Here is a 25,163-nt window from a genome sequence, read left to right as displayed (position 1 = left end):
TGCTTACTACCCATCTTACTTTTTTGTCTAGGGTGATACAAAATGCTAGCATATCTTATGATGGGCAATAGTAACATTATGCAAATTAAGAACTTAAAAAAAATATGATAAGCAGAACGGCCAATTTTATTCTGCTTTTCAGTTGTATCAGAGATAGACACACAGAATCTGCTGCCAGTTACTCTTGGACAACATATTTGAAAATATATCCCCTTGGATATATTTGGACTGTGGTGGGTTGGGTTCCTGCCTTGCACCCTGTGTTGGCTGGGATTGGCTCCAGCAGACCCCCATGACCCTGTGTTTGGATTCAACGGGTTGGAAAATGGATGGATGGATGGATAGATATATTTGGCTTAGGCAGATATTTGTATTTCACTTGTTAAAATATGCCTCTTCTTTGCCAAAACTGATTGTCTTATCTCTGTTAAACTAAGGGTTTCTCTCATTTGTTATCCTTAAAGCAATACCTGATCCATTATCACCGTAGTGTCATGGTCTCGATAGGACCCAATTCTGGATTAAACCAATGCTAATCTATCATAGTGAGAGAGTTGAAGAGTAGGCACTTAAACAAATTAAAAGCACTACTTGACCTAACTTACTTGTCTTTAGCATGTGGGAGGAATGAAGAAAATCTAAAAAAAAACAAAAAACAAACAATTAGTAGGGAGGATGTACAAACCTGGCATATGAACCCAAAACGCAAGAGCTGTGAGGAGGAAATTCAAACCGGTATTCCAATAAATATTATAAGTTTACTATATAAATAATTCAATTTATGTGGAGGCAGTTTTTCTGTCATTACTTTAGCAATGTACTTATTTCACTGCCTTGGATCAAGTAAGTATGCATGCCAAGCGAGTGTTTAACATCCTTGTGTGGGCAGTTTTCTTAATTCTTAATTATCTATTGCAAGGGGTAACAAAGCTGGAGTAGAAAATATACAACAAGAGAAGTGATGGAAAGCCTGGTTGTATGGCAGTCCCTGTCATGGGGGGATGTTGATGTCTCTCTGTATCTTGTGAACTGCTTTACACAACTTGCTGATAGTTTTAATGAAACTGTTAAAGTAGTTGGCACAACAGTATAAGAAGTCAAGTACACTTGTTTTCTTCTATTTCAAGCTTCACTTTGTTTCATGCTCCCTTGTCAGGGCTGATCCAGGATATGCAGATTGTAAAAGTAAATTCTCTTATGGAGAAGACAGACACATTTGAAACCAAACCACCCTTCCCTTGAAAGGCCAAAATCCAGGAAAGCCAATTATAAAAAGCTTGAATAAATCACACAACTCTTTCATAGAATGACTGGGCTGTGCAATGAACAGGTGGTGTTTTATAAAGCAGAAACATTAAATATTACTGCAGAACAGTTCTAAAGCTTTTCTAATTGGTTTCTTTTGTTAAATGTTACCTGTCTTTATCTCACTTTCTTTATATAATAGAAAGAAAAGAGTCAATTGGAAGAAACTATGAATGAAACAAAGGAATGTGAGCATGAGATACTTGCAACCAAGAGAGTCTTAGAAAACCGTCTGGAAGAAGCTCAGGTATATTTTTTTCTTTAGAGGCACATTATTGAATATATCAATAAACATGTACAATGTGAGTGGAGCAGTCAGAGACTTCTGTGATACGGGTCTAATTTGGAAACAGGAGTATATTTCATTTTGACCTAGAATTGATCTGAAGACAAGCTTATACAACTTCATTACACACCACATAAATATTGACATTAGACTTTGTGTCACTAAACAGATAATTGGCTGGCTTTGGAATTTCTACGTATTAATAGATTTTCGTTTGGAATAGTAATGCAGTTTTCATACATTTTATCAGATTCATTGAGATCAGCTATGTGGGGACATTGTGTTGTTTTGTAGAGCGTTGTAACGATGGGATATGGGGTGGTGGGTTCACATGCTGCAGGTTATGGGGCTTGTAGCTGAAAGTTCTGCCTTATGTGTTATAATGTAGGAGAAATTCTATTGTACCCATAAGCACCTTCACGAATCATTTGGCTGTTTATTTTTTTTAAGTGTGACAATTTATAGGAACAATTTATGGGAAGCACCTATTGGTCTCAAATCCAAATGGAAAAGACACACATCTAGACAGCTATCCAGTGGAATTTTATAAAACACTGTCTGTTAAATTAGATCCATTAATGCTGACAGTTTTTAAGAAAGCTAGAGAAGATAACATTTTAACAAAAACATTACACCTGGTTTCAATTATTGTCTTTCCAATAAAGAATAAAGAGAGGCATTTTTCATTGTGCATCCTATAGACCAATCTCATTACTGAAGAGCAATGTTAAGATCCCAATAAATGTCTTAGCTAAAAACAAAAAATAAACTGCTTCCTTCTATAATATCACAAGATCAATCTGTAATTTAATAAAGGCAGACCTTGATTGTCAAACTTCCTGCAGTTTTTTTTTTTTGAGTTTTATATATTCTTGCAACATCTAAGCACCAAGTGGTCTTGTTATCTTTGGACATGGTTAAAACACATACATATAGTTGAATGGGGATATAAAGTATCTTACCCTTTCTGAATTTTACATGCATATTTATTCAAGAGGGAGTTTGTGTAATGTGAACAAATGTGGTCAGACATGCAGTAATTTGGAAGGAAGCCAATTTAACTAATGCTTGAGACAGCAAGGATGTCTCAAAGGCCCATAGGATTCCCCTCTAATGAAGAAATGCTCTACCACACCCTCCTCACACCTCTGTTGGATTGTTGCATTTTTCTCCTCACTGGTGGTCATTAAGAGAGTTTAGCAGATTATGCTGCCAGCCTCCTTTATAAACAAATGATCTTACTCTTTATCCTGTAAAGACCTACAAGGTGGTTTGATCTTGTGACAAACTCTGGGCCCTGCTACAAAAAACGTAGAGAGCATTCATTCAGCTCTTTATCACTTCACTGTTTTTATACTGCACAATACTGACTGGTTTTGAGTGTTTTTGCACATCTTCTTGTGCCATTTTCTCAATATGCTTTAAAAATCGAAGTCTTCAAAATTAACATAAATAAAAATAATGCCATTTTGTTTGAATTTATATTTTTTTAATTAGACTTTTTGTAATATAATGTTTGTCGTAATGTTTTTAATGGAGTCTTATTACACATTAATGGCAGTTTGTCATCTGGAGTCCTCAATAGTGACCAGCATTTAGCCACTTGAGTGTGAATTGGGCCTGTATCCACAACTTTTAGGTTGAGTCCCATGCGATCACAAGGCAGATGCACACCTCTAACATACTTCTTTATTTGCTATCACGCACGTAGGCCTACCCATATACTATGTGATGAGGTTGTGTCATGATATCAATCAGACGTTTGATGATGATGCTAGTCATGATTTCTAATACCATAAATGAGTAATTACCAAAAAGTCAGAGCAACTATGCCTTCTATAAAAGCTAAGATTTGAAACATGACCCTTACTGAAGCTGGAGTCTCAGTCATTGTTGTATGTTTTAAACTTTCTGCAGTTTTTTTTTTACTGACTCCACCAGCCTGCACATATTGTAAAAAATATAAATATGATTTCAGTTATGACATAGAAGTGAATTGTGATTTAAAAGTTTTAGTTGTTGGATAAAAATTGATTTTGAAAATATAAAATAAATGAAATAAACAAGTGTGACAAAATAAAAAAGTATAACATGTGGACAAACACTATAGACAAGCCGAGAGAACACACAATACCATGTTTAAAAAAAAATAAATAAATAATAAAGTCACTGTACTGTGGATTTTATAGCTCCACATTATGTACAGTGCCCTCAGAAAATATCTAAATGCAGCACTCATCCATATTTTTGTGTAACCATTTGCAAGTGGATATAGTGACAACTCTTAATTAATGTTAAATTTGTACTAAGCAGGCTCTTACTGAGTGAATCTTCCACTTTAAATGTGCATATAAAGCCCAGGAGTCAAATGAGTTTTGTTTTTATAAAATCAATTTAGTGCTGCATTTGGAAACTCTTGTGAAGAGCAAAGCATTTCAGTAAACGTGTGTGCAGAAGAGCACATGTGAAGGCTTTCTCAGGGTGGGTACAGTGTGGCGCAGAATGTAATACATTTTCTCGTTCAGTATCCTTTGATCTGTCTCCAACATGCTGCACACATCTATTGTGTACACTCCCAAAGCCCTGTTCTAAAACTCTAAAACACTTATTTAGCTTTATGTCTGCCTCTCCCTAGATCTGTCTAATGTCAGAACATTCAGAGAGGACCTTTTCACTTGTATTGTAGATTCTTTAGTCCTGCGCTTAATTCTTTCATAATAGAGTGTGAGAGAATAATTTTAGGGTTACATAAAATTCATCTTAAGAAGTAGCATAAAGGGTTAATAAATGTCAGAAACCTGTTCAAGCATATCAGGAAACCATATAAAGGTCAAGTGTATAACAAAGACAGGGATGTATCAGAGGAAGATTGATTAAGAGATCAGCAGATGTCCTGTAAGCAACAAGACTGGACAGTTGTCACCGCCACAGAGATTTCAGGGTTATGAACTGAACTAGGAGATATAAAAAGAACAAGAGTGTAAGACCTTTATTTATTAAGCCATTTGGGTGTAAGCCAACAAACCATTCAGCGTAAATGTCCAGTGATGTGTATGCATTAATTCAGCACTGTTATGTAAATTCAGTTATCAATAAGTATGACCTTCTGTCTTTATTCTGTGATCATTTTGTAACAGAATACTCCCTGTTCAGTATTTACTGAAGAGTTAATGATGCAATGAACAGCTTTTCTCCTGCCTGATTTCTGACACTAAGAGGTTTTATCAGAGTTTTTCTAGTAGATGATAAATTTCTTTGTTTAATTAACATGTTTGATTTCAACCACAGGAGTTTTGTTTATCTTACTGATGCTATCTCTGCTTTTTTCAGTTGTTGTGAATTGATGGTAGGATATTTCTGGCTAATTACAGAGTTTAATTATTCTTTTGTCACATTTTTCAAATTATTTCTTCATTGCTTTATATTACATTCTGTGTTTTGCAAACAATCTTGTAATGGTGCGTGCTGTGAAATGTTCTGAATAAGGTATATTTAGTATTTAGGTTCATTAGGATTTATATAAGTGATCAAAATTTGAAAATTGTATCACCCCCATTGTGCAGTACCTAGTGCTGCTTGTGGTTCCTGATGATTACAGTGCTGCTGTTTGCATCCTTTCAGCCATGGTGGCCTGTGCTCTATCTTTGTCACAGGCTGTTCCTGACAAGCACATTATTTTTGCTTCCTGTTGTTTTCCCCCCAGGGTTTGATAGTAAATGTACTCATTTGATGCTTTATCAAGCTTTTTTGTTGACTTTTCCCAGGTGAACTGGCTGTTATGCCTGCTTGTCTGCTTTAAATCATCCTTTGGTGACTTAGTTGCACTGGGGTTGTTTTGATAGACCTGATAGCATCATGGTTTAACGTTATCTTCAGAAAGCTGTATGTGATTAGAGAAACCAAGAGCCTTTTAATATGCCCCAGTATGATTTATAGGCCGCTTTGCTAGTGTCTTAGGGTATGTATTACAAATGAAGAAGCCACTGCTTATACATACCAAAAGACAAAAAAATAGCCTTCCGATTTAAGTATATGTGTCAGCAATACAGAATTAATATGCAGAATAAAGTCTTAAATTGTACAAGACTCATTTTTCTTGTCCTCATGAATTCAGGCAAGTCATGGTTGGTAAATGTGTATTAATGCAAAACCCATCATATTTTGAAACCTGGTACAGATACCAGTCCAATGGCCACATCACCGGCTTGCAAGATACCTTCACTTTCCTAATTTTCATGTAAAGAAAATCTGAATCAAGAGGATCAGGAATAAAAAACTAATCATATACTACAGAGCTGACTACAAGAGCAACATTGTCTAACAAGTGATGTTGCATTTAAGTACTATAGACCAATTTGATTATTTTGAATATACTGTTTGTATAAAACATATCCTTTGATATTTTTGTAAATTATGCAAGCATATTTTATATACACTAGCTGTGCTACCTGTCTGAGATGTATTTAAATCTAAGTAATCATTGTAGAACACATTGTTAAAATTTGCAGTGCACCATGGAATGTGTATGTGTTATATTTGTGTGGGATTTGTAAAAGCAGTGCTAACGTTTGTGATTTGCCATCTATTAGAAAAACAGACGTAGCAACCAGACAGGCACACAGACAGACACAGAGACGCTTATCCAGTGGATTGTGCAAGGAGCCTGTTTGTGACAATATAATAGGCAACTGCATGATGGCAAAGGATGCTGCACTCTTTGTGGCAGTCTTTATAAAGTAGGATGTAATAAATACAAAAACAATCCTGAAAGTGTGTGTGGTGGTAGACTTTTATACCGGAATAAAGGGGAAAGGATAGCCTCATTTCCCAAGTGATGCTAGTGTGAAACGGTGGGAAAAAGTTGGTTTAGGAAGAAGAGGTGTTGCTTAGTCCTATGTACTTTGAGACCCTACAGTATAAAAAGATATTCAGAAGACTGTTATTTTATTTATACAAAGCAAAGCTCTTGAAATCTGTTACTCATTTACATTTTTATTTCTATCAGAGAAATCTTAACAGATTAAATCATGAAAACCGGGAATTAAATGAACGCTTAAAGGAAGAGAGAAGCCAGAAGGAGCAGTTTAAAAGAACAAAGAACGAAATCGAGGATGAGAGGCGGCAGTTGGATAGAACTGTGGAGAAACTTCAGAAGGAAGTAAGAGATTGGCTTATGTATGAAAAGTAGAATATACGACTATATGCAGTATGTAGGAAACGATTGCATAACTAGAAAGTTGAGTATTAAAAAAAAAGTATTCTTAATATGCTTATTAAGTGGTCAGCATGATATATTTCTAGTATTCCCCTTGGTTAAAGCTGAAATCTAATTTTTTTCCCCACAGAATTATTTCAAGCATAATTTTGCAAAGGTAAGGAGGCAGTGCCACCCCTAGTAGCCAGGAGCAGAATTATAACCCATATGGTTGATGTTTTAATACCCACTACGAAAACTCACTGCATAGCCCTTAGTAAGACACTTAAAAATATTAAAACAAAACATATAAAACATAGTGATATAAAGACTGCTGTGGACAAACACATTGGCTACAATATAAAATTTTTTTTTTGTTCTTTATTTCGCCTTATACAATTTCTTGTATTAGGAATTTGTTAGGTTTCGCATACCCCTTGGGGTCAAAGCGCAGGGTCAGCCATTGTACAGCGCCCCTGGAGCAATTGAAGGTTAAGGGCCCAGCAGAGTAGGATCTCTTTTGGCAGTGACGGGGATTCCAACCGGCAACTTTTGGGATACCAGCGCAGATCCTTAGCCTCAGAGCCACGATTAGCACAGCATGTCATAATAGACTTAACCCCATCTTTTGATGTTCATTTGCTGCATGTTATAAACAGTAATTTGAGTGTGAACATTTTTTAGCTTCAAAACCAGCATTGTGCTGGGTGTACAGTAAATAATGTTTATACAGTTGTTTACTTGTGACACAACTGACAACAATTTTTGCAAATGTGACAGAGTATCCCTTTCTTGTTGGTGTATATCTCCATCCATCCATCCATCCGTCCATCTATTTATTTTCTAAACCTGCTTATCCAGAGCAGGGTACTTGGAAAGCTGGAAACTATCCCAGCAAGCATCTGGTGCAGGGCAAAGACAATGCCAGGACAGTGCACCAGCCCATCACAGGGTCCACTGTCTTCAATAAGTGCTTGTTTAATGTACTCCCAGTTTGGCAATCTTATTGTTGTATTGTCTGTGTGATGTTTTGGGCTGTGGTGAGTCAATATACTTTTAGTAGGAGAAACGTACTCCATAAAATCATTCAAAAATATCGAACACATCATTACAAATTGGGTTATTTCTCAATTGTGAAAAGATGGTCCTAGTCTTATCTTGGGTTAACAAATCTGCGATATGGACGTATACTCAGGTGATACCTTTTGCAGGTGACAGAATACTACTAATGTATGCTTTGGCTTGAAAATACAAGTTTATTTCATTCTTCAAAATATAGATCTTCATTCATTCACTCATTCATTTTCTGAATCCATTTATTACAAATTAGCATTTCAAGCCTATCCTGTACAAAACTGGATGCCCTGGATGGAGCAGCAGGTGACTGCACTGTATACTTGTACAGTATATACGCCCACCCTGAGTCGCACAAGGCCAAAAAGCCTGTGCAGATAAGGAAAATTGTGCAGACTTCTCCAGGACAGCTATGAGGCCAGGACTTGAACCCAATAGTCAATGCTGTAAATCAGCAGTTTTAACTAAATGTTTAAAAATTGAAGTGACAAACATGCATATTTTGTTCTGGTAAGAATAATTTCATAAATACATTTTTTCCAAGATGTATCATCTTAAAAATAGCACAAATCTTTTGAAACAAAACATGGACAAAATACGAACTTTTGTGAAATGCCACTTCTACCACAAAATAGATAAAAGTGGGTTGTTCGTTTTTATGACAGATGTTTGCAGGTTTGTTTTCATATTTCTGTTAAAAATCTAAGACACTTTTAACTTTTATCTCTTCTTGATTCATTCATTTCTCATTTTACTGTAGGCACTGAGTAGAATCTAATGTAATGCATTATAAATCTTTTAATATGATGATAAATTATGACCATGATCAAAATCTACTTTCTGCTGAAAACTGAAAAAGTCTCAGTTATACTTACCCTTTTATTTTTTGTTAGCTGAATGAAGTACGCCTTTTTTACCTTGGATTTTTTTCTATCAGACTCCAAAGAGACTACTGTATAACGTTTTTTGTTGGATTGTTTTTTTTTTTTAACTTTCGTTGTATGATGCCTGCATATTCCAGATGAATGAGATAGTGGAGGCTTCTCAGAAGTCCACTCTTGATCTGCAGTTCCAAATTGATGAGTACAAGGAGAAAAACCGCAAGGAGATGACTGATTTACAAAGGCAGCTGAAAGATAAAAACTTAGAATTGGAAAAATGTCGCATAGCAACCAAAAAGCTTCAGGATGAGGTAAGATGCTTTTTACAGCTGAAACTCTGAGTTTGGGAGATATGATATGCATTTAAAATAAATTCAACATAAAAAAAGAAAGAAATTATTGTGGAATTATTACACAGCAAGGACATTTGAATTGTCACAAGTGGTCTATTCTGGTGGTGGATTACATTGGCAGGATGCATCCTCCATAGAAAACAAGAAGATGCCTGTCTAATGTCCAGAGTTTGATTATACAATGTGTCTCAGACTTGGAGTAAACACTACATTTTGAGTTCTGCTCATTTTAACATTTACCAGTGTTCGTGCTGTGCATCAAGAAGGATATGGTGGTCCTAGACTTGGATTTTACTTGAGAGCCTGTCACAAAAGACTGTTACTTGAATCTCTGCTCTTGCCAGTAAATAACAAAATTCCAGCAGACTCCTAGGGCAAAGTGTTATTGTTGCTTATTATAATATCGGTGTATTTTTATTTATTGAGATTCTGTAAAAAGCTTAAACTTCCCACTTGAGATAAATATTATTCTGTCTTGAACCGATTATTATCAATTGCATTCATTATTTATTAGCTTAAAATATACTGCTCAGATAGTTTGCTAAATGCAAGAACACAACAAAATTGTAAAATGCAGGCGGAGTCCCTCTGTAAACCTTGAGGCACAGTAGATAATCACACTGGCAGTGACCAAGCTCCTCCAGGATACATTTACATATACTTATTTGGCTGATGCCTTTATCCAAGGTGAATTACAATATTTATGATACAATTTGCTCCATTTCTTTTTGTTTTTCAATTGGAGTGGAGCATAGGACGGTCAAGTGAATTGCTCATGGGCACACAGAGTTGGTAGCAGGATTTGAACCCACAACCTCAGGATTTGAAGCCCAAAGCCTTAATCACTATGCCACACTGCCTGCCAAATAAAAGTGTGGCAAAATTTTGGGTGCTATGAGAAATAGTGGCTTTAAAGTAAAACTTAAAATGGAACAAGAATGAGGGAGAGTGACAGAGAGGAGGAGGAGAGAGAGGCCATGAAGGCTGTCAGGTGGCCAGAAGATCTCTTGGATGATGATTAGTAAAACATGAGAAGATGAGACCATGATGCCCTATTAAGGAAGAGCCCAGTGGGGACTGGCAGTTCTCCACCCTTGTCTGCAGTGGACATTACAATACCCCTTAATAGGATGGGTTCAACTGTGTTAAATGCAGGCAGAATGGAGACTAACGGGCAAAATCTAACATTACCTTGAACTATAAAATTAAAGCAGGAGAAGGTTTAAAGCCATCTCAGTATGCAGCTACAGCAAGGCAAGAGGAGAATGTGAAGTGAAGCCTCACTAACAGAGGAGATGGCCAATGTTTAGAGAGATAGAAAGGAACTGATAAGGAGAGCTTTGGTGAGGTACTTTTTAGAAAACGACAAAGCATTTATGAAGGCTGTCCCAGCAGGGCAGTACGGATTGTGATTATTTATATTTCCTTTGTGCGTGAACAAATATAAATATGCCACATATGATATACATCAGCATGATTGACATTATTCTTGGTGTGTAGAGATCACAAGAGCACGTTCCTATATCACTATATAGAGTAATATGTATGTACATACAGGTAAGTTCTTTAATAAAACAGACATGTATATTATGGTATGGCTTTATAGGTGTTTATGCTTGAAGGAAGTTACCTAATCAGATTCTTTATCCTGTGGTTATACTTGTATGTGGAGCAGGGGATAAGTGGATTGTTTTCTTTATTTTGTTGAATATTTGTAAAAGGAAAAAGCTTTTTTAATTCATGATTCATTTAACAAACGTGAAGTGTATTTTCTCATTATTTTCGTTTTCATTTCCCCCATGGTTTATTCTCTATTCTTTTTCTATCAAGTACTAGCAAGCTATGTGTGGAGTGTGAAAGCACGGGTGGTGCTTCTCAGCATCCATATGCTGACGTGTTACCCCAAAGAATGTGGACCCTGCGGCTTGAACATTTTTCCACATTTTCAAACAAATACATGATCAATATGCACAGCGGACTGTTTAACCTCCCTGTTGTTCATGATATGCTCTTTAACCCACATTCTGTAGAAGAATCTATGGAATTTCTATTGTCCCTTATGGGAATACTTGTTACAAACAGGGATCGGTCTGTGTAAAGGTTTGCTAGGACAATTCACATATCTTACTTTTAAAACTCTTTGATTAATTAATTTTTCTTATGTGTGTGCAGGTTTGGTTTTCCAAACCACCTCTCTTGTGCCTGTCCTTAGATCTCTGCTTTGCCCTGCACTTTATCCCCCTGCTTGTGCCTAGTCCATGTAAGACATAGAAAGCTATAAAAAAAAATCTTAATTTAAATCTTTGTTAATAAGGAGTTTGAGACTGAAAATGCTGTTTTTGTCGACACGTTTATTTTTCACATGCTTGCTTCCTCTCCCTGCATTCCCAGTTTCTTTTCGTGGCACAAACATTCAGACCCGGCCCATCCTGTTAACTGTTGTGTGTTTCTAACTGCATAAACAGAAAGGGGCTTGTCTGTTTTACTTGGAATGACGAGGAAATTTGTGTCTTATATCTATATATTAATGCTTTCTAAAAAGCCCCATCTTTTGGACAAAGACAAGAATTGCACATTGAATTGTCTGTGAAACTGCTGAAAATGTTGCGGTTTTGGAGATATGCTTTAAATAAAGCTTATCTGCTTTAAGATATGCTTTAATAAAGCCTTTGTGTGCTTTCTTTTTCTTTTGTTATTGTATAGACTCCATATTTGTTGTAAATACAGGCAAACACATGTGCAATGAGGGAGCCTCCTAAGCCATGTAACCATCACGCTCTGCTAGACTTCTTAGTTACATTGGATGTGTGTTCTGCTTTTTTTAGATTTCATTTCTTGAAGAGGACATAAAGCAGTGCAAGAAAGAACGAGATGAAGCCGTGTTCAAAGCACAGCACATGGAGCAGAAAGCTTATGATCTAGAAATTGAGTTGGAAAACAGAACGCATACCAAAGATGACAGATCGCGACAAATCAAATCGTTGGAGGTATGCATGGTCATTTAAAAATTGCATTTACTTCCATTGCACTTCCTTTTGCCTTAAATCAGTGTTATTTATTTTAATTGCAAGCCATTAATGTGATCTCCTAACTACCATAGTTAGCTATAACTTGATTAACTATGAGGCTTGCTTCAAAATGGTCTGTTTCATCACATTGTTAAGCCAAAGTGGTCATAGTTGTAGGAAAATCTGAATATATCAGACAACATGTCCACGTTAATAAAGTAAAAAAAGATATTTTTTCCTGGAAGCAGCATTTTTCCTTTCACTTATAAGAGACATTGAAAGGGCCGTCCCACTTCAAGACAATGAAGTGTAATTGTTGACAAGATCTCTTCTGAGCTCCCTCTTGCTATGACAGACATGTTATGGACTTCCTAAAACTACTTCCTGTCTGTCCATCCATCCATTCTTTGTCTTGATGTTGATGAGTGCTCCTTTGCCACTACAGTGTGAAAATAAATGGGAGAAACGAAACCTCTTTGAAGAAACAGTGTTGTTTATTGACATGAATGTTTTACTCCACTAATTTTATACTATAAGCACAAATAAAATGGTTTAGTAACAGAGTGCACAAAGTGGGCAAAGTTTCTTTAAAAACAAATGTCCATTAATACTGTATGTTTATGGGATTGTTTTGTGTCTCCCGACAGAGGTGTATTTTGTAGCCAGTGTTAATGTTACATGGGAAACAACACAACATGTCTGTCTATAAAAATACAAGCAAAGTTGACTGAAAACTTGTGAAATTTTCTTTACAGGACAAAATATCTCAGTTAGAAATGGAGCTGGAAGAGGAGCGAAGCAGTGGAGATTTGCTGATGGACAGAGTGGACCGAGGCAGAGAACAGGTAATGACGGAAGTGCATGTTCACTCTATGTCACAGTAGGGACTACTACTTTAAGTTAAAAGGAAAAGCCACCCCTGACATATAGGCCCTAACTTTGCTAAGTGATTTACTTTATTCCATTTTGGTAAAAAAAAAAAATAATTAAGTCCATTTATTCCAAATTAAACCAAGCAGAATTTTACATCACCCTAAACTGAGGAATCTGAGAATATGCAGGTGGCTGAGATGTGCCTCCTTGTGTGTACAACCTACACTATGATCATGTATTAAGTTTAATCAATGGTAATTAGAATTAATGAAGTTTTTAACTGCTCTGATTTTTGGACAGGGGCTCCCTAGAACTAGCATTCAAGATGTTGTTTATATTCTTTCATGACTTTTTAAAACTTGCAATACAGAAATGACGTCTTAGTGCCACACAATTCATTTGCTAGTGCTGTGCGACTTATTTGCTAATGCCACAGATTTTTTTTTTGTTTTGAGCAATTCTGAATTTATTTAAAGACAGTGATGGGTAAACTGCTCTGAAAGTCCAGTGAATGTCTTGTTGTATCATATATATAATAGTAAAAAAAAATATTTTTTTGTTTTTTTATAATTTCTTGAGGTATAAATGCATAATTACTGATAAAACCACAAGGATTTCTGCCCTGTTAGAAACAGAAATTGAGCTGTGATACACTCCTGCTTTGTTGAAATTATGTGAAAAGTACATTTTAATTCAGGAAAAAGAAATACTGAGATTTGTAAAAAAAAAAAAAAATTAGCTTATTTTCTTAATTTAAAAAATTGAGTCAAATCAAACTTTTATATTTGTATGTAATTTTTAGAATTCTAAATTATAGAAAGTGTCTATTGCATATACAGGTACATTGCTTAAATTAAACTGATTTGTGCAAGAAAAAATACAAACTGAATAGAAAACAAGTTATTAAGTTATTTATTATTTCTGAGTCCTGTTTTGAACCAGGGGAGAATTTAGGCCTATTTATGCCCTAAGCACAGCCCGGCAATAGTGTCTGCTCAGCATCTCTATTTCTTAACTTACAACATATTAAGACTCAATAAGTGCTGAAGGTGAAATAAAGAGATTAAAAATTGCATCACTTATAAGAAATACAATTAGTAAAGGTAATAATAAAATAAAGAGCTTACAGGTCCATTAATGAGCTGATGAGTTAAATGCTTGTCAGACCCTGATAGCTTTGTTTCTACTTGATGGAAGAAAAACTCTTACACCATGAGACGGAACTAAATGTCATGTCTGATGACACCTAAAACCAACCTTTTAAACTTTAGTCACCTACCATACCAAAAGAAAAACAACATTTTTTTGAGCTGTGCAGATTAAAGATGAACATGGCAGATTAGACAAATTTTTTGTAATTGTCCTTAAGTCAAACTGGCACTGAAACTGTTAGGATTATGATCGCTAGATGAAGAAATTGTGTGGTGCCCGTCTTCCTTAGTGCCCTAACCACATGCTTATTTTGCTTAGATAGATAGATAGATAGATAGATAGATACTTTATTAATCCCAACAGGAAATTCACATAATCCAGCAGCAGTATACTGATACAAAGAAGCAATATTAAATTAAATAGTAATAAAAATGAAAAAAATTAAAATAAAATTAATGTTAGCATTTACTCCCCTGAGTGGAATTGAAAAGTCGCATAGTGTGGGGGAGGAACGATCTCCTCAGTCTGTCAGTGGAGCAGGACGGTGACAAAAGTCAGTCACTGAAGCTACTCCTCTGTCTGGAGATGACACTGTTCAGTGGATGCAGTGGATTCTTCATGATTGACAGGAGTTTGCTTAGTGCCCGTCGCTCTGCCACAGATGTTAAACTGTCCAACTTTAATCCTACAATGGAGCCTGCCTTCTTAACAAGTTTGTCCAGGCGTGAGGCGTCTTTCATCTTTATGCTGCCACCCCAGCACACCACCGCGTAGAAGAGGGCACTCGCCACAACTGTCTGGTAGAACATCTGCATTAATGGTTACTCCAGGGCTGATTTAACCTAGACATCTCCAAACCTTACTAAACCTGCATGTCTTCAGGAAGTTATCACAGATAATCTGAGCACGAGGTATAGAAGCTCCATGGCAACTCGAAACTGGCCTATAGTTTGTTTTGTGTTTTTACAAAAATGGCTTTTTTTATATTTAAAATTAGTATTCTTTTCTTCCCAAAACAATAAATTACTTCTGTACCACCTGAGAAGTTGCTTTTCTTGAAGAGTAATTATTATCAAGGAGAAAACATCCTTAATTGCTGGCAATTTAGCCATTCAGAGTTCCATTTGTCATGGTTTTTAAATGCTAAGATAAGTTACTCGGTAATTCTGCAGAGCAATAACAGCATTACTTAATTATGAAATAAATAACAGTATTGCCTTAATGTGAACTAAATTGCAATACGTACAGAATGGTTTGTATTTATATTTAACTTTCATTTATTTTTTTTAAAGTCATTATTTTTCAAGGCAACTAACAAATCATTGGTGACTGAATAAAAATATGAGAGAACAGTTTAAGCACTTCCATATTAGCTTATTCCATACGTGCTAGACAGTAAGAGATACAGAAGTAAAATATGAATAAAACAATAAGTTGATGTGCAATAAGTGCCACATTCAATTTACAAACTACAACATATTATAGTACACCGATAGGGAAGCAGAAGACCACAGCAGCACAGATTGGAGGGGCTTGTATTTCAAAATCAGAACTTGAAATCTGGTGTGAGGCAGGACATGTAATACTCGCAGCTTAAAAAGGCAAACTTGTACAACTAGGTATCAGAGCTGACTAATTGCAAGATGGAGATTCACAGTCCTACTGCATGCAGCATCTTCAGATGGCCAGTAAAGTCTGGTCTGGGCCAGAAGTGACATTCTTGTGGTCCAGTAAGCCAGCACCGAGGGGTCTGCATATGATGCTAATGGCCAGAGAACATCATGTTCTTTGGTTTTGTTATGTTCAAGTGTTTCTAAAGTATTTATTTGAAAGTTTAAAGCACTTGATAACTCTGTGTCACAAAGGACAAATGCTGCATGCATAACCATAAGGACTTGTGATACGAGTGACAAATACGATGGAAGGAGCAGACGTTCATCTCTGCTTCTAGAGCAAAAAGTAGCAGTGTAAAGCTTTAAACAAAATAGGCAGCTATAAACTGTTAATTACTTTTAGCTTATTATTTAATAGTGGTGGCAGGGAGCAGTCATTACAATTCATGTTATTCATGCTGTCTAATCCTCTGACTGGTAGTATATTTTTAAGAAGTTAAAGTGTCATTCTCTGTGAACAAAATCCTCTCATACCAGCTGCCCTAATTCATGCACAGGGTAATTCAGAATAGGTCACTGTTTGGAATTCATGATAAAAGCTAAAATGAAAAGGAAACTAGAGTAGGAAAGACTCTACAAAAAAGAAAAAGAAAGAAATGTCTGACGGTAATGAGTGATGAAGACATGAAGGATGCCAATAGAAAAGACCAGTTGAAAAAGCAAATTTAAATTTGTGCCAAGAGGAAAACAAATAAGCTCTTCTTACTCTCCGGGTTGCTATGAGGAAGAAGAGTTGTCGGGGAAACGGCAAAAACAAATATACCCTGGGAGGCAAGTCCTTCTCATTGGTTTGGCCCAAATGCTAGTGGGTTTCCGTTTTTTATATGAAGGGCCATGCATCATGAGAACGAACGAACGAACGAACGCGCTCAACTGTTGGTATCAGGTGTGTGGTGCTGCTCAATTACGTGCCTGCGAGTAATCTTCCCTTTCTGTCTGAACCTGATGAAGAAAATGCGCTTAGCTTTGCCGTGCTTAAGTCTGTTCCAGTCTGCTGACTCTGCATCCCCTGAGTGTTTCACTCAATGTGCCAGTACTGTATGTAGGCCAGCGTTCAATAGGCATTGCCCCATTCAGCTTTTAATTGGCATAAAATATTGTCTGCAGTGGGTTCCTGTTGTATCCCTCAAGGTCCTTTTATTTTTACATTAGTTAAGCTGAAATGGGGCTTTTCCACCGACTTATAAAGCAGGTCACTGGTAAAAAGCATTCAGGTCATTCACAGTTTACTCCAGAATATTGGTGACAGGAAACATTATGTGGGTTTGTGTTTTCCAGTTATAAGTGAATAAGTGGATGTTGATATCTGTTAGTTACTTGTCAGTAAACATTTAAGGGAGAAAAGTTACTGTGTTTATACATACATTCTTGCTTTCCGCTCTCAATACATTCTATTTTAACATTTTGGTTTGGAGTTCCACTTTTGGTTCGGTTCTCCATGCTGGTTTGTCTACGGAATTGTCACCCTGTCACAGGCTATCCAATTCCAGGATATCTGCTTTTTTCCTGTAGTGCTAGAAATGATATAAAGTCATAAAATTTCATCTGATTCTCTTACATATGTTTGTTAAAAACATAACTAAAACTTCCCCTGCTTTTCCATAAACTTTGTTTCACACATTCGCCAGATATGGCATCTTCACTGCAGCAAGAGTCATAATTGCTGTTTTTTTCAATTGATGATGATCACTCCAGTTTAACAATTGGACTGTTATCTTCCAATACAGAGGCGTTGTTGATACTTTTTTATTATTAAACACCCTTCTTCTCCACTTCATTTAGTCAATTTAAAGCCTGAATAGTAGTTTTAAGGACCCACTGCTCATCCCATGTAACTGAAAGTTCTGTCAATGAAAGCACCACATGTGCAAGGACTGATGTTTAAAACAGGTAGGCTGTTTTCTATATCGTGTGTGAATGTGCGATTGAGAAAGAGTGGACCAAAGTGAAGATTTAAGGATTTTAAATATGGTTTGCCAACATGTGTCAAAGAGCGACAAGCCTGCTTGGGTTTTCATGTGTAGTGCCATGGCCGTATGAAGAATGGAGCTGCCTCTCCAACAGCCCCCATACTCCACCCCCAAAGAAGCAGGTCCAACCAGTGAAGTACCTGTGATTGAAAACATATCATTAGTAAATGAAGGCAGAGCTGTGTAGAGTAATTGCCAGGCTACAGTCAACTACCAGCTGAATTCAAGTGATGACAAAGGAGGCTTCAAAATACACAAAACGCCTTGTAACAGATGAGCTCTAACAATCAACGTCATGACTGCCAAGTGAACAAATTGAGATTTGAATGCTGCATGCTAAAAATATATATCCCTACTAATGTGAAAGAAAACCTTTTGAGGGGTATATAGGGGGTGTGTTCCCATATCAGATACATAATGCTAGTAATGAGGCGATTAAAGTGTTTTTAAAGTTCCATACAGACTAAGACAACAAAGATGTTGCACCCTTACATCCCTTTCAAATGTTCCTATCATGTGCTGTTTCACTGCAATTTATGCCTAAAATGTGATTTCCTCTCGTATTATAAGTATTCATATACAGTACAATAACTACAACTGGAATATCTGTACTGATCTCCAAATCATGGTATTGCTCTTAAGGCCAGGTTTATACTTTACGCAACGCATGCTAATGCAGACGCTCCTGCTACACAAGCGTTTTCCTGTTTATACTTGCGTGCGTACTTTATGTAAATCTGGAAGAATCCACCAGGTGGCAGTGCGAGATATTATCACCCTGAGAACAGGTTTGGCTTTGCTGTGTTGTGAATTGCCTGGAACACCCATTAAATTCCAATGACACTTTTCTGTAATATCTCTGAAAAGGATGTTTAAGGATTAAATCCCTCAGTCCAGGGATGTGTCCATTCCAGCAAGCACTGGGCAAGAGGCAGAAACACTCCTTAGACGGGGCATCAGCTCATCGCAAGGTGAATACAAGCACTCATATACACACTGGCGTCATTTTAGTGTCACCAAACCTGCATATCTTTGGAAGGAAACTGGAGCACACTGTGGAAACCCAGCCGGAAAACATACAAACTCCAGGCAGGGAACAACAGTGACGTGACTCCCTGCGAGACAGCAGTGCTGCTGCTCCACCACCGTGTCACCCCCATGTGTGTAATTATTAATTAACAGTATTCGTTATTTAAACAAAATTAACGATTTATCTGTAAAATTTAACATACATACTTTAATGCATTTCATCATGAAAGTGATATCAAGTGTAAATCTAAGGATTCTAAATGTGCAGAGAGTTGGAGTATCATACATTTAATGTGCTCGCGTGGCGATCTATTGCTGTTTGCTGCTGCTGCTGTCAGGTCAGGAGGAAGCTCCAAAAAAAGACGGCACAAAAGATGGTATGTGAGACTTTTAAAATGTATTGTGTCATTGCGTTCGGGAATTTGCAAAGCTTAAATATAAAAGCACCACGAAACGCATCTATATGTTGGCATTTTGCTTTACCACATCGAACCATTCATCAAACATCGAAGCGCGCAGGATCCGCATAGAGGCTTTCTGTCACATGTAGATAGTAAACAGAGACTCTGGCGTCACGTTCCAACTTTTAGCACACTGCGCCCACCAACGTTTTGCTAGTACTGCAACTTGCGCACTCGTCGCATTCATTTCTGAGGACCTGCTCAGAGGACGCGTCAAATGAACGATGGGAACGCGTTGCAGCCGTGATGTGTGCGCGTACATTATCTGAGCGTGAAGTATAAATGAGCCCTTGCAGCTCGGAGAGACCAAGTACTGCGAATAGGACAGCCGTGCTGAAGAGTCGTATTGGCCAACTTTGTTTATTTTACCCTTTTCATTTACTTCAATACTCTTCGTACCTGGTTGTGCACTTCCAGTGTGAGTGAGCATAGCCCTGGTCAAAGGATTTAGAGCTTACAATTCTCTCCCTCTTGGTTTAAGCACACTTTTAAACAGTGCAGCTCGTCAATGAAAGTGACAATATTTTGTTAGAATGCTTGGTTTTGCGCAGCAGGACCAGTGCTACTAAGCTTCCCATGTTGTACTACAACATTTTGCTTCCCAGTTTTTTTGCAGTCTTTAGACTTTTCTGCTAACACCTCTAATTTCCAACATATTGAAAAGTTTTTTTTACATTAAATCTTTTTAACTCTTCAACCAAAATCCAATGAGTTAAAGGGACACCTAAGCAAAGAATATGGTCACCTGATGAATATAGCCAGCTCTGCTCAATACAAATCTCACTTATTGTATTTTGACTCTTGCAATTTGTGTTAAGCTCCCAACACAAAGTTTCAACAGGCTCATAATGATATAATCAAAAGAAACTCCTGAAGATATAAGGAGAAACAAATTATCCATGTCATTCTGGCATGAACCACAGAGCAGTTTGTAGGGTTCATGGAGTCCACTGAGCCACAGTCAAAGCAACAATGTTTAAATGGAAAACACTCGGTAGTCAGTAGTGAGTCTTCCCAGGAGTGGTCAACCTGCCAAAATTACTCAGAGGGCACAGCAAAAAGTTGTTCAGGAAGCCACAGAGGATCCTACAGAAACATCAAAAGAACTGCAGACTTCTCCAAGCTCACCAAAGGTCAGTGTTCATGGCTCCACAGTCAGAAATACCCTGGGAAAAATGGCAAACAGCTGCTGACCAAGACCACCACACATGCTTGTTTTGCTCTCTTTTGCTAGGAAGCACCTGGATGATTTCCCAAGCTTTTGGGAAAAATATCCTATAATGTGTATACATGAGATGAAAACTGGAATGAAAAAAATAAAAAATTGGATGACATGGGTCCTGTTATTGTCCCTCATAAAGCTAATAGAGTACTCCACAGTAAGAACACCATACCAACATAAAAACGTAGATAAGTGTATGGATGCTTTGTTGCCTCAGCATCTGGATGGCTTACCATATAATTGAAGAAGCCCTAAAAAGAAAATTCATGTTTGTGAGCCTAAGATGAAGCTGAACAGAGTTGAGATATCAACTTTCAAACACTGTCAAAGACTTCAAAGAAGCGTTTGGTGGCAGTCAGAGACACGACCTGTTTTTAAACGCAAGGGGCAGTTCTTAAAGCAGTGTTGGATACTTTTGTTCATTCAAGAAATAAATATGCCATTTATCTAATGTTCAATTTTTACTGAACACCCGAAAGCATTCAGTTCAGATTAAAGTATCAATTTAATAAAATTACAATATGTAGTTGTGATACTCCTGGTACAGAAAAGTACTTGTCGAATGTCAAGGATTGTTTAAACATTATAAATAAGTTTTGCTAACAATGAATTTGCTAGAATAAAATTATATAGATTCAGTCATTATCCATATATCCTAACACAGGGTCATGGGGGTCTGCTGGAGCCAATCCCAGCCAACACAGGGCGCAAGTCAGGAACAAATCCCAGGCAGGGCGCCAGACCACCGCAGATTATATAGATTTTTCTTTAAAATATTTTACGATTGTGTGTGCTGTGAAAGGCGCTATATAAATTCATGACTACTATTTTGTTCATACTCATGGCTGCTGGCTGTTGTGTGACCTTCTAGATATGCCTCATTAGTTACCTTAAAAAAATAAATAACCTTCCTCATTTTCTGCATGTTATGCAAGCCGAAGAATGCACACGAATTCTGCTAGGGTGGCGTCACTTCACTGTGGAGCTGTGTGCAGTGGGGCAGCTCTCTGGGTAGTTAATCTGTTTATGTAAGAAGCACATTAAGTGCTAACATTCAGACCCTAATAGCTGCCACGACCTTCACAGCATGCAGCTCGCACACTCCTCTTTGAAGTGTGTCCACTTCAATGCAGTCATGTGAAGGCTTTTATTATGGTGTAACTGTTTAAAAGGCCACTTGGAAGGAAATATGTTCTTGCCCTGAAGACGGCACAGTCCATTACAAATGATTTGCTTGAGGTACTATATTAGCAAAAGAAGTTTTAGAACTAGGGTGCATCAGATCAATTTGCAAATATTAAACGTTTCCTTTTCTGCTAAAATTCAATTTGAATTATATTTTATATTCAGTTATCTGAATTGTGGGAACATCAGCAACCATTCCAAGATTTGTTTCAGAAGGCCATAGAGTGCCTGTCCTAACAAGTGTTTGTTTTCAAAGCTTTTGATAGGTTGAATTCTACCTAAGCAAAGAAAAGTACATTAAAAATATCTGGGGAGAAGAATATGTATAAGTGAGGCATTTTATCAAACTTTCCATATCACATTTAAATGTGTATCAACAGGTAAAAGATAGCAATTAATAATGTATTAATCCATTTTGTTAAACCACACTCATGTACAGGTGTGCAGAGAGTTAAAGCCTATCCTGTCGGAACTGGACAAATGACCGGAGACAAACCTCACTGGAACACTAGGCCATTATAGTGTACAGTCATGCTCACCCACTAGGTGAAATTACAGCGGTCACCTTCCCTAACAAACTGTGGGAAAAATCCAGGAAACCTTTATAACTACTGGTGAGAATGTGCATACTGCATGCTAGCCGTGACCAAACCACAACTCTGATCAGGCCATAATTATAAATCGATAGATAGAACTTTATTTGTCCTCAGGGGCACATTTGGCTTTTTACAGAAGCTCTTTAAATAATAAATACTGTCATACATGCACATCAGAGGGTCACCATCTGAGTCCTCCCAGGTATGTAATACTGTTGTGGACCCAAAGGGGGTGCTGCAGCTGTGTCGTCTACTGCCCACTGAGGGCAACTGACTCTGCACCTTCTGGTCCGAGGATCATAAAAGCTCAGCCACCTGGAAGGAGGCACCACTTGTATACTTAAAGAGCAGAAGGGACAGAGTCCCAGTGAGGCATTATGCAGGTGTATTTCTGTTGGTATAAAAGAGCTCCTGTTGCCTTTCTTTGACACACTTGTGCTGAATATTTTCATTGACTGAAAGTACTTGGTGTTGGTGTTTCAGAGAGGGTATGTGCAGCATTGTTCATAATGGCACTAACTTTTGTTGTATTTCTCTCCTACACTACTACCTCCAGGGAGTCCAGAGTTCATCCCTTAACTGAGCTTAATTAGCATGTTGATTCGGTGGGCCTCTCTTGAAATTATGTTACCAGCCGAGCAAACCACAGTGTAGAAAATTGCACAGGCCATCACAAAGTTGTTGAAGATGTGAAGGGTTTCACTACCCACATTAAATGAATGCAATCTCCTATAGAAAAAAAGTCTGCTCTGCCCTTTCTTATATACTTCACAGTTCATGAGAAGAAAAAAATCACACGGAAGCACCTATCATCACCTTGAGTCCTGAAAGTGCATTTATGTTTCATGTTGGATGTAGAAGCCCAGCTTCAGTATATCTGACTGAGTGAACCTCTTTTAAGTGACATTATCATGAATTTATTTTTTACATCTCTTAACAGTTAGAGCAGATGAGGAGTGAACTTCTGCAAGAGAGAGCCACAAGACAAGATCTGGAGTGTGACAAGACTTCTCTGGAGAGACAGGTAACTGGTTCTTCATTCCTTCATAGATGAGGGAAAAAAAAATTCAAAATTGGGTTGCTCAACAAGAGAACTGATAGGAAATAAATCGTGGGGACCAAATCGTGATATCTCTGGATATGCTTGAAATGCTCCAGTTTTTTCTTGCCTCTTTCTTATGTTCACCCACCAGGGAACAACCATCATTTTTCCTTCTAAGATACGTGGGGAGTGGTTATTTTCATCCTTTCATGGGGTTATCAGTCAGCCATACTATTTCTGTAGCATCTTTCCATTGTAAATACTACCCAAGATGCTTTGCAATATAGTTACTTATTTTTTCTTTGTGATATGGATTAACAGGCAACATTTTCTTATACAGTTCAAAGTTTTAATCTGCAGACCACACTACTATTGTACAACACATATCTGTTGCATGTTTAACGATTTCTTTATTTTCATTAATATACTATGAAAAATATTCAGTTGTAGTTTTAAGTTTTTACTTATTTAACATTCTGAATTCACAGAATAATGTCTTGCAGGCCAACAGAATAATTGGTCGAAGGCTATAATCCCTTCTGACCCATTACTGCCAAAACAGTTGTGTCTCTTGGTAACCTGAGGTGCAAACTATAGCCCTATTAGTCAGGTCAATTAATTTTTTATTTATTTTCCACTAATCCAGTGTTTTTTTACAAGTGGGTGCATAAAAGGACAGTCTGCTGGCAGCAAGTGCAACCTTTGTGAAAAATGTGTATGAGAAATTCAGAATGTTGATGAAGTAAGGAGAAATTTAGATACCAGCAATGGAATTATTTTGGACAAAGTGGGGACATTCTGCTACTTAGGTGACATGTTGAGTTCAGAGAGTTGTAGCAACATCAGTGATGGCTGGGGTGTGATGTACATAGTTAACATTCTGTGAGCTGGCTCCCATTCCGACTTCTAAAGGAAAGTTTATTTAAGCTATGCGAGAAGTACTGTGCTCTATGGGAAAGAACAGATAATCAGGTGGATGTGTGAAGTGCCGAATTAAGAAAAAGACCTGGTGTAAAGACATATGGTGTTGTGCTGAGGAGAAATAGACTAAGGTAGTTTTGGCATGTGGAGCAAAAGGAAAAGGATGAAGAGGCACACCAAGATGGAGAAGGAGGAGATGAGGCCAAAGAAGATGCAGTTGTTAGTGGATGTCAGATGATATGTAAACATGAAGAGCGGAAGAAAAATTAGGAATATAAGATTAGCAACTGGCCAGCCTGGATACGCCCAGGAAATGGCCCTTAAATTGGTCATGATTCTTCTATTGGAACTGTGCTTTTTATTTTATTTTTTTTAAGTTAGGTTACCATTTGAGAGACAGACTAACCCAAAATGTCAATTCCTCCCGTGCACAGTTGACAGGCATTTTGTGCAGTGGGTATACATTGGCATATATTCCAATACTAGCAGAATACCCGCGCTTCGCAGCGGAGAAGTAGTGTGTTAAAGAAGTTATGAAAAAGAAAAGCAAACATTTTAAAAATAACGTAAGATGATTGTTAATGTAATTGTTTTGTCATTGATATGAGTGTTGTTGTCATATCTATCTATTTATATATATATATATATATATATATATATATATATATATATATATATATATATATAGCAAAATAGCTGCGATTGGCAGCGGAGAAGTAAAAAGAAAAGGAAACATTTTAATAATAACGTAACATGATTGACAATGTAATTGTTTTGTAATTGTCATGAGTGTTGCTGGCATATATATATATATATACACATCTATACACATATATATATACAGTTATATATGTATATATACACACACATATATATACATACTGTATATACAACATATACATATCTACATATATACTGTATATACACATATATATACA

At 37.0% G+C, this 25,163-nt stretch overlaps 1 protein-coding gene across 2 annotated transcripts in view; it reads left to right on the top strand.

The window, feature by feature from the left end:
- Positions 1-25,163, top strand: part of cgnl1 (cingulin-like 1) — a 107,006-nt gene that overhangs the window by 68,970 nt on the left and 12,873 nt on the right. For both annotated transcript variants that reach the window (XM_039770240.1, XM_039770239.1), the window contains 6 exons: positions 1,448-1,552; positions 6,597-6,749; positions 8,881-9,051; positions 11,919-12,080; positions 12,857-12,946; positions 23,203-23,286. In XM_039770240.1, the coding sequence (XP_039626174.1) occupies positions 1,448-1,552; positions 6,597-6,749; positions 8,881-9,051; positions 11,919-12,080; positions 12,857-12,946; positions 23,203-23,286 (765 nt within the window). The remainder of the gene's footprint in view (positions 1-1,447; positions 1,553-6,596; positions 6,750-8,880; positions 9,052-11,918; positions 12,081-12,856; positions 12,947-23,202; positions 23,287-25,163) is intronic.

Source organism: Polypterus senegalus, chromosome 12 (assembly GCF_016835505.1).
Source record: "Polypterus senegalus isolate Bchr_013 chromosome 12, ASM1683550v1, whole genome shotgun sequence".
NCBI classification, from domain to species: domain Eukaryota; kingdom Metazoa; phylum Chordata; class Cladistia; order Polypteriformes; family Polypteridae; genus Polypterus; species Polypterus senegalus.
This window is presented reverse-complemented; position numbering and strand designations above follow the sequence as displayed.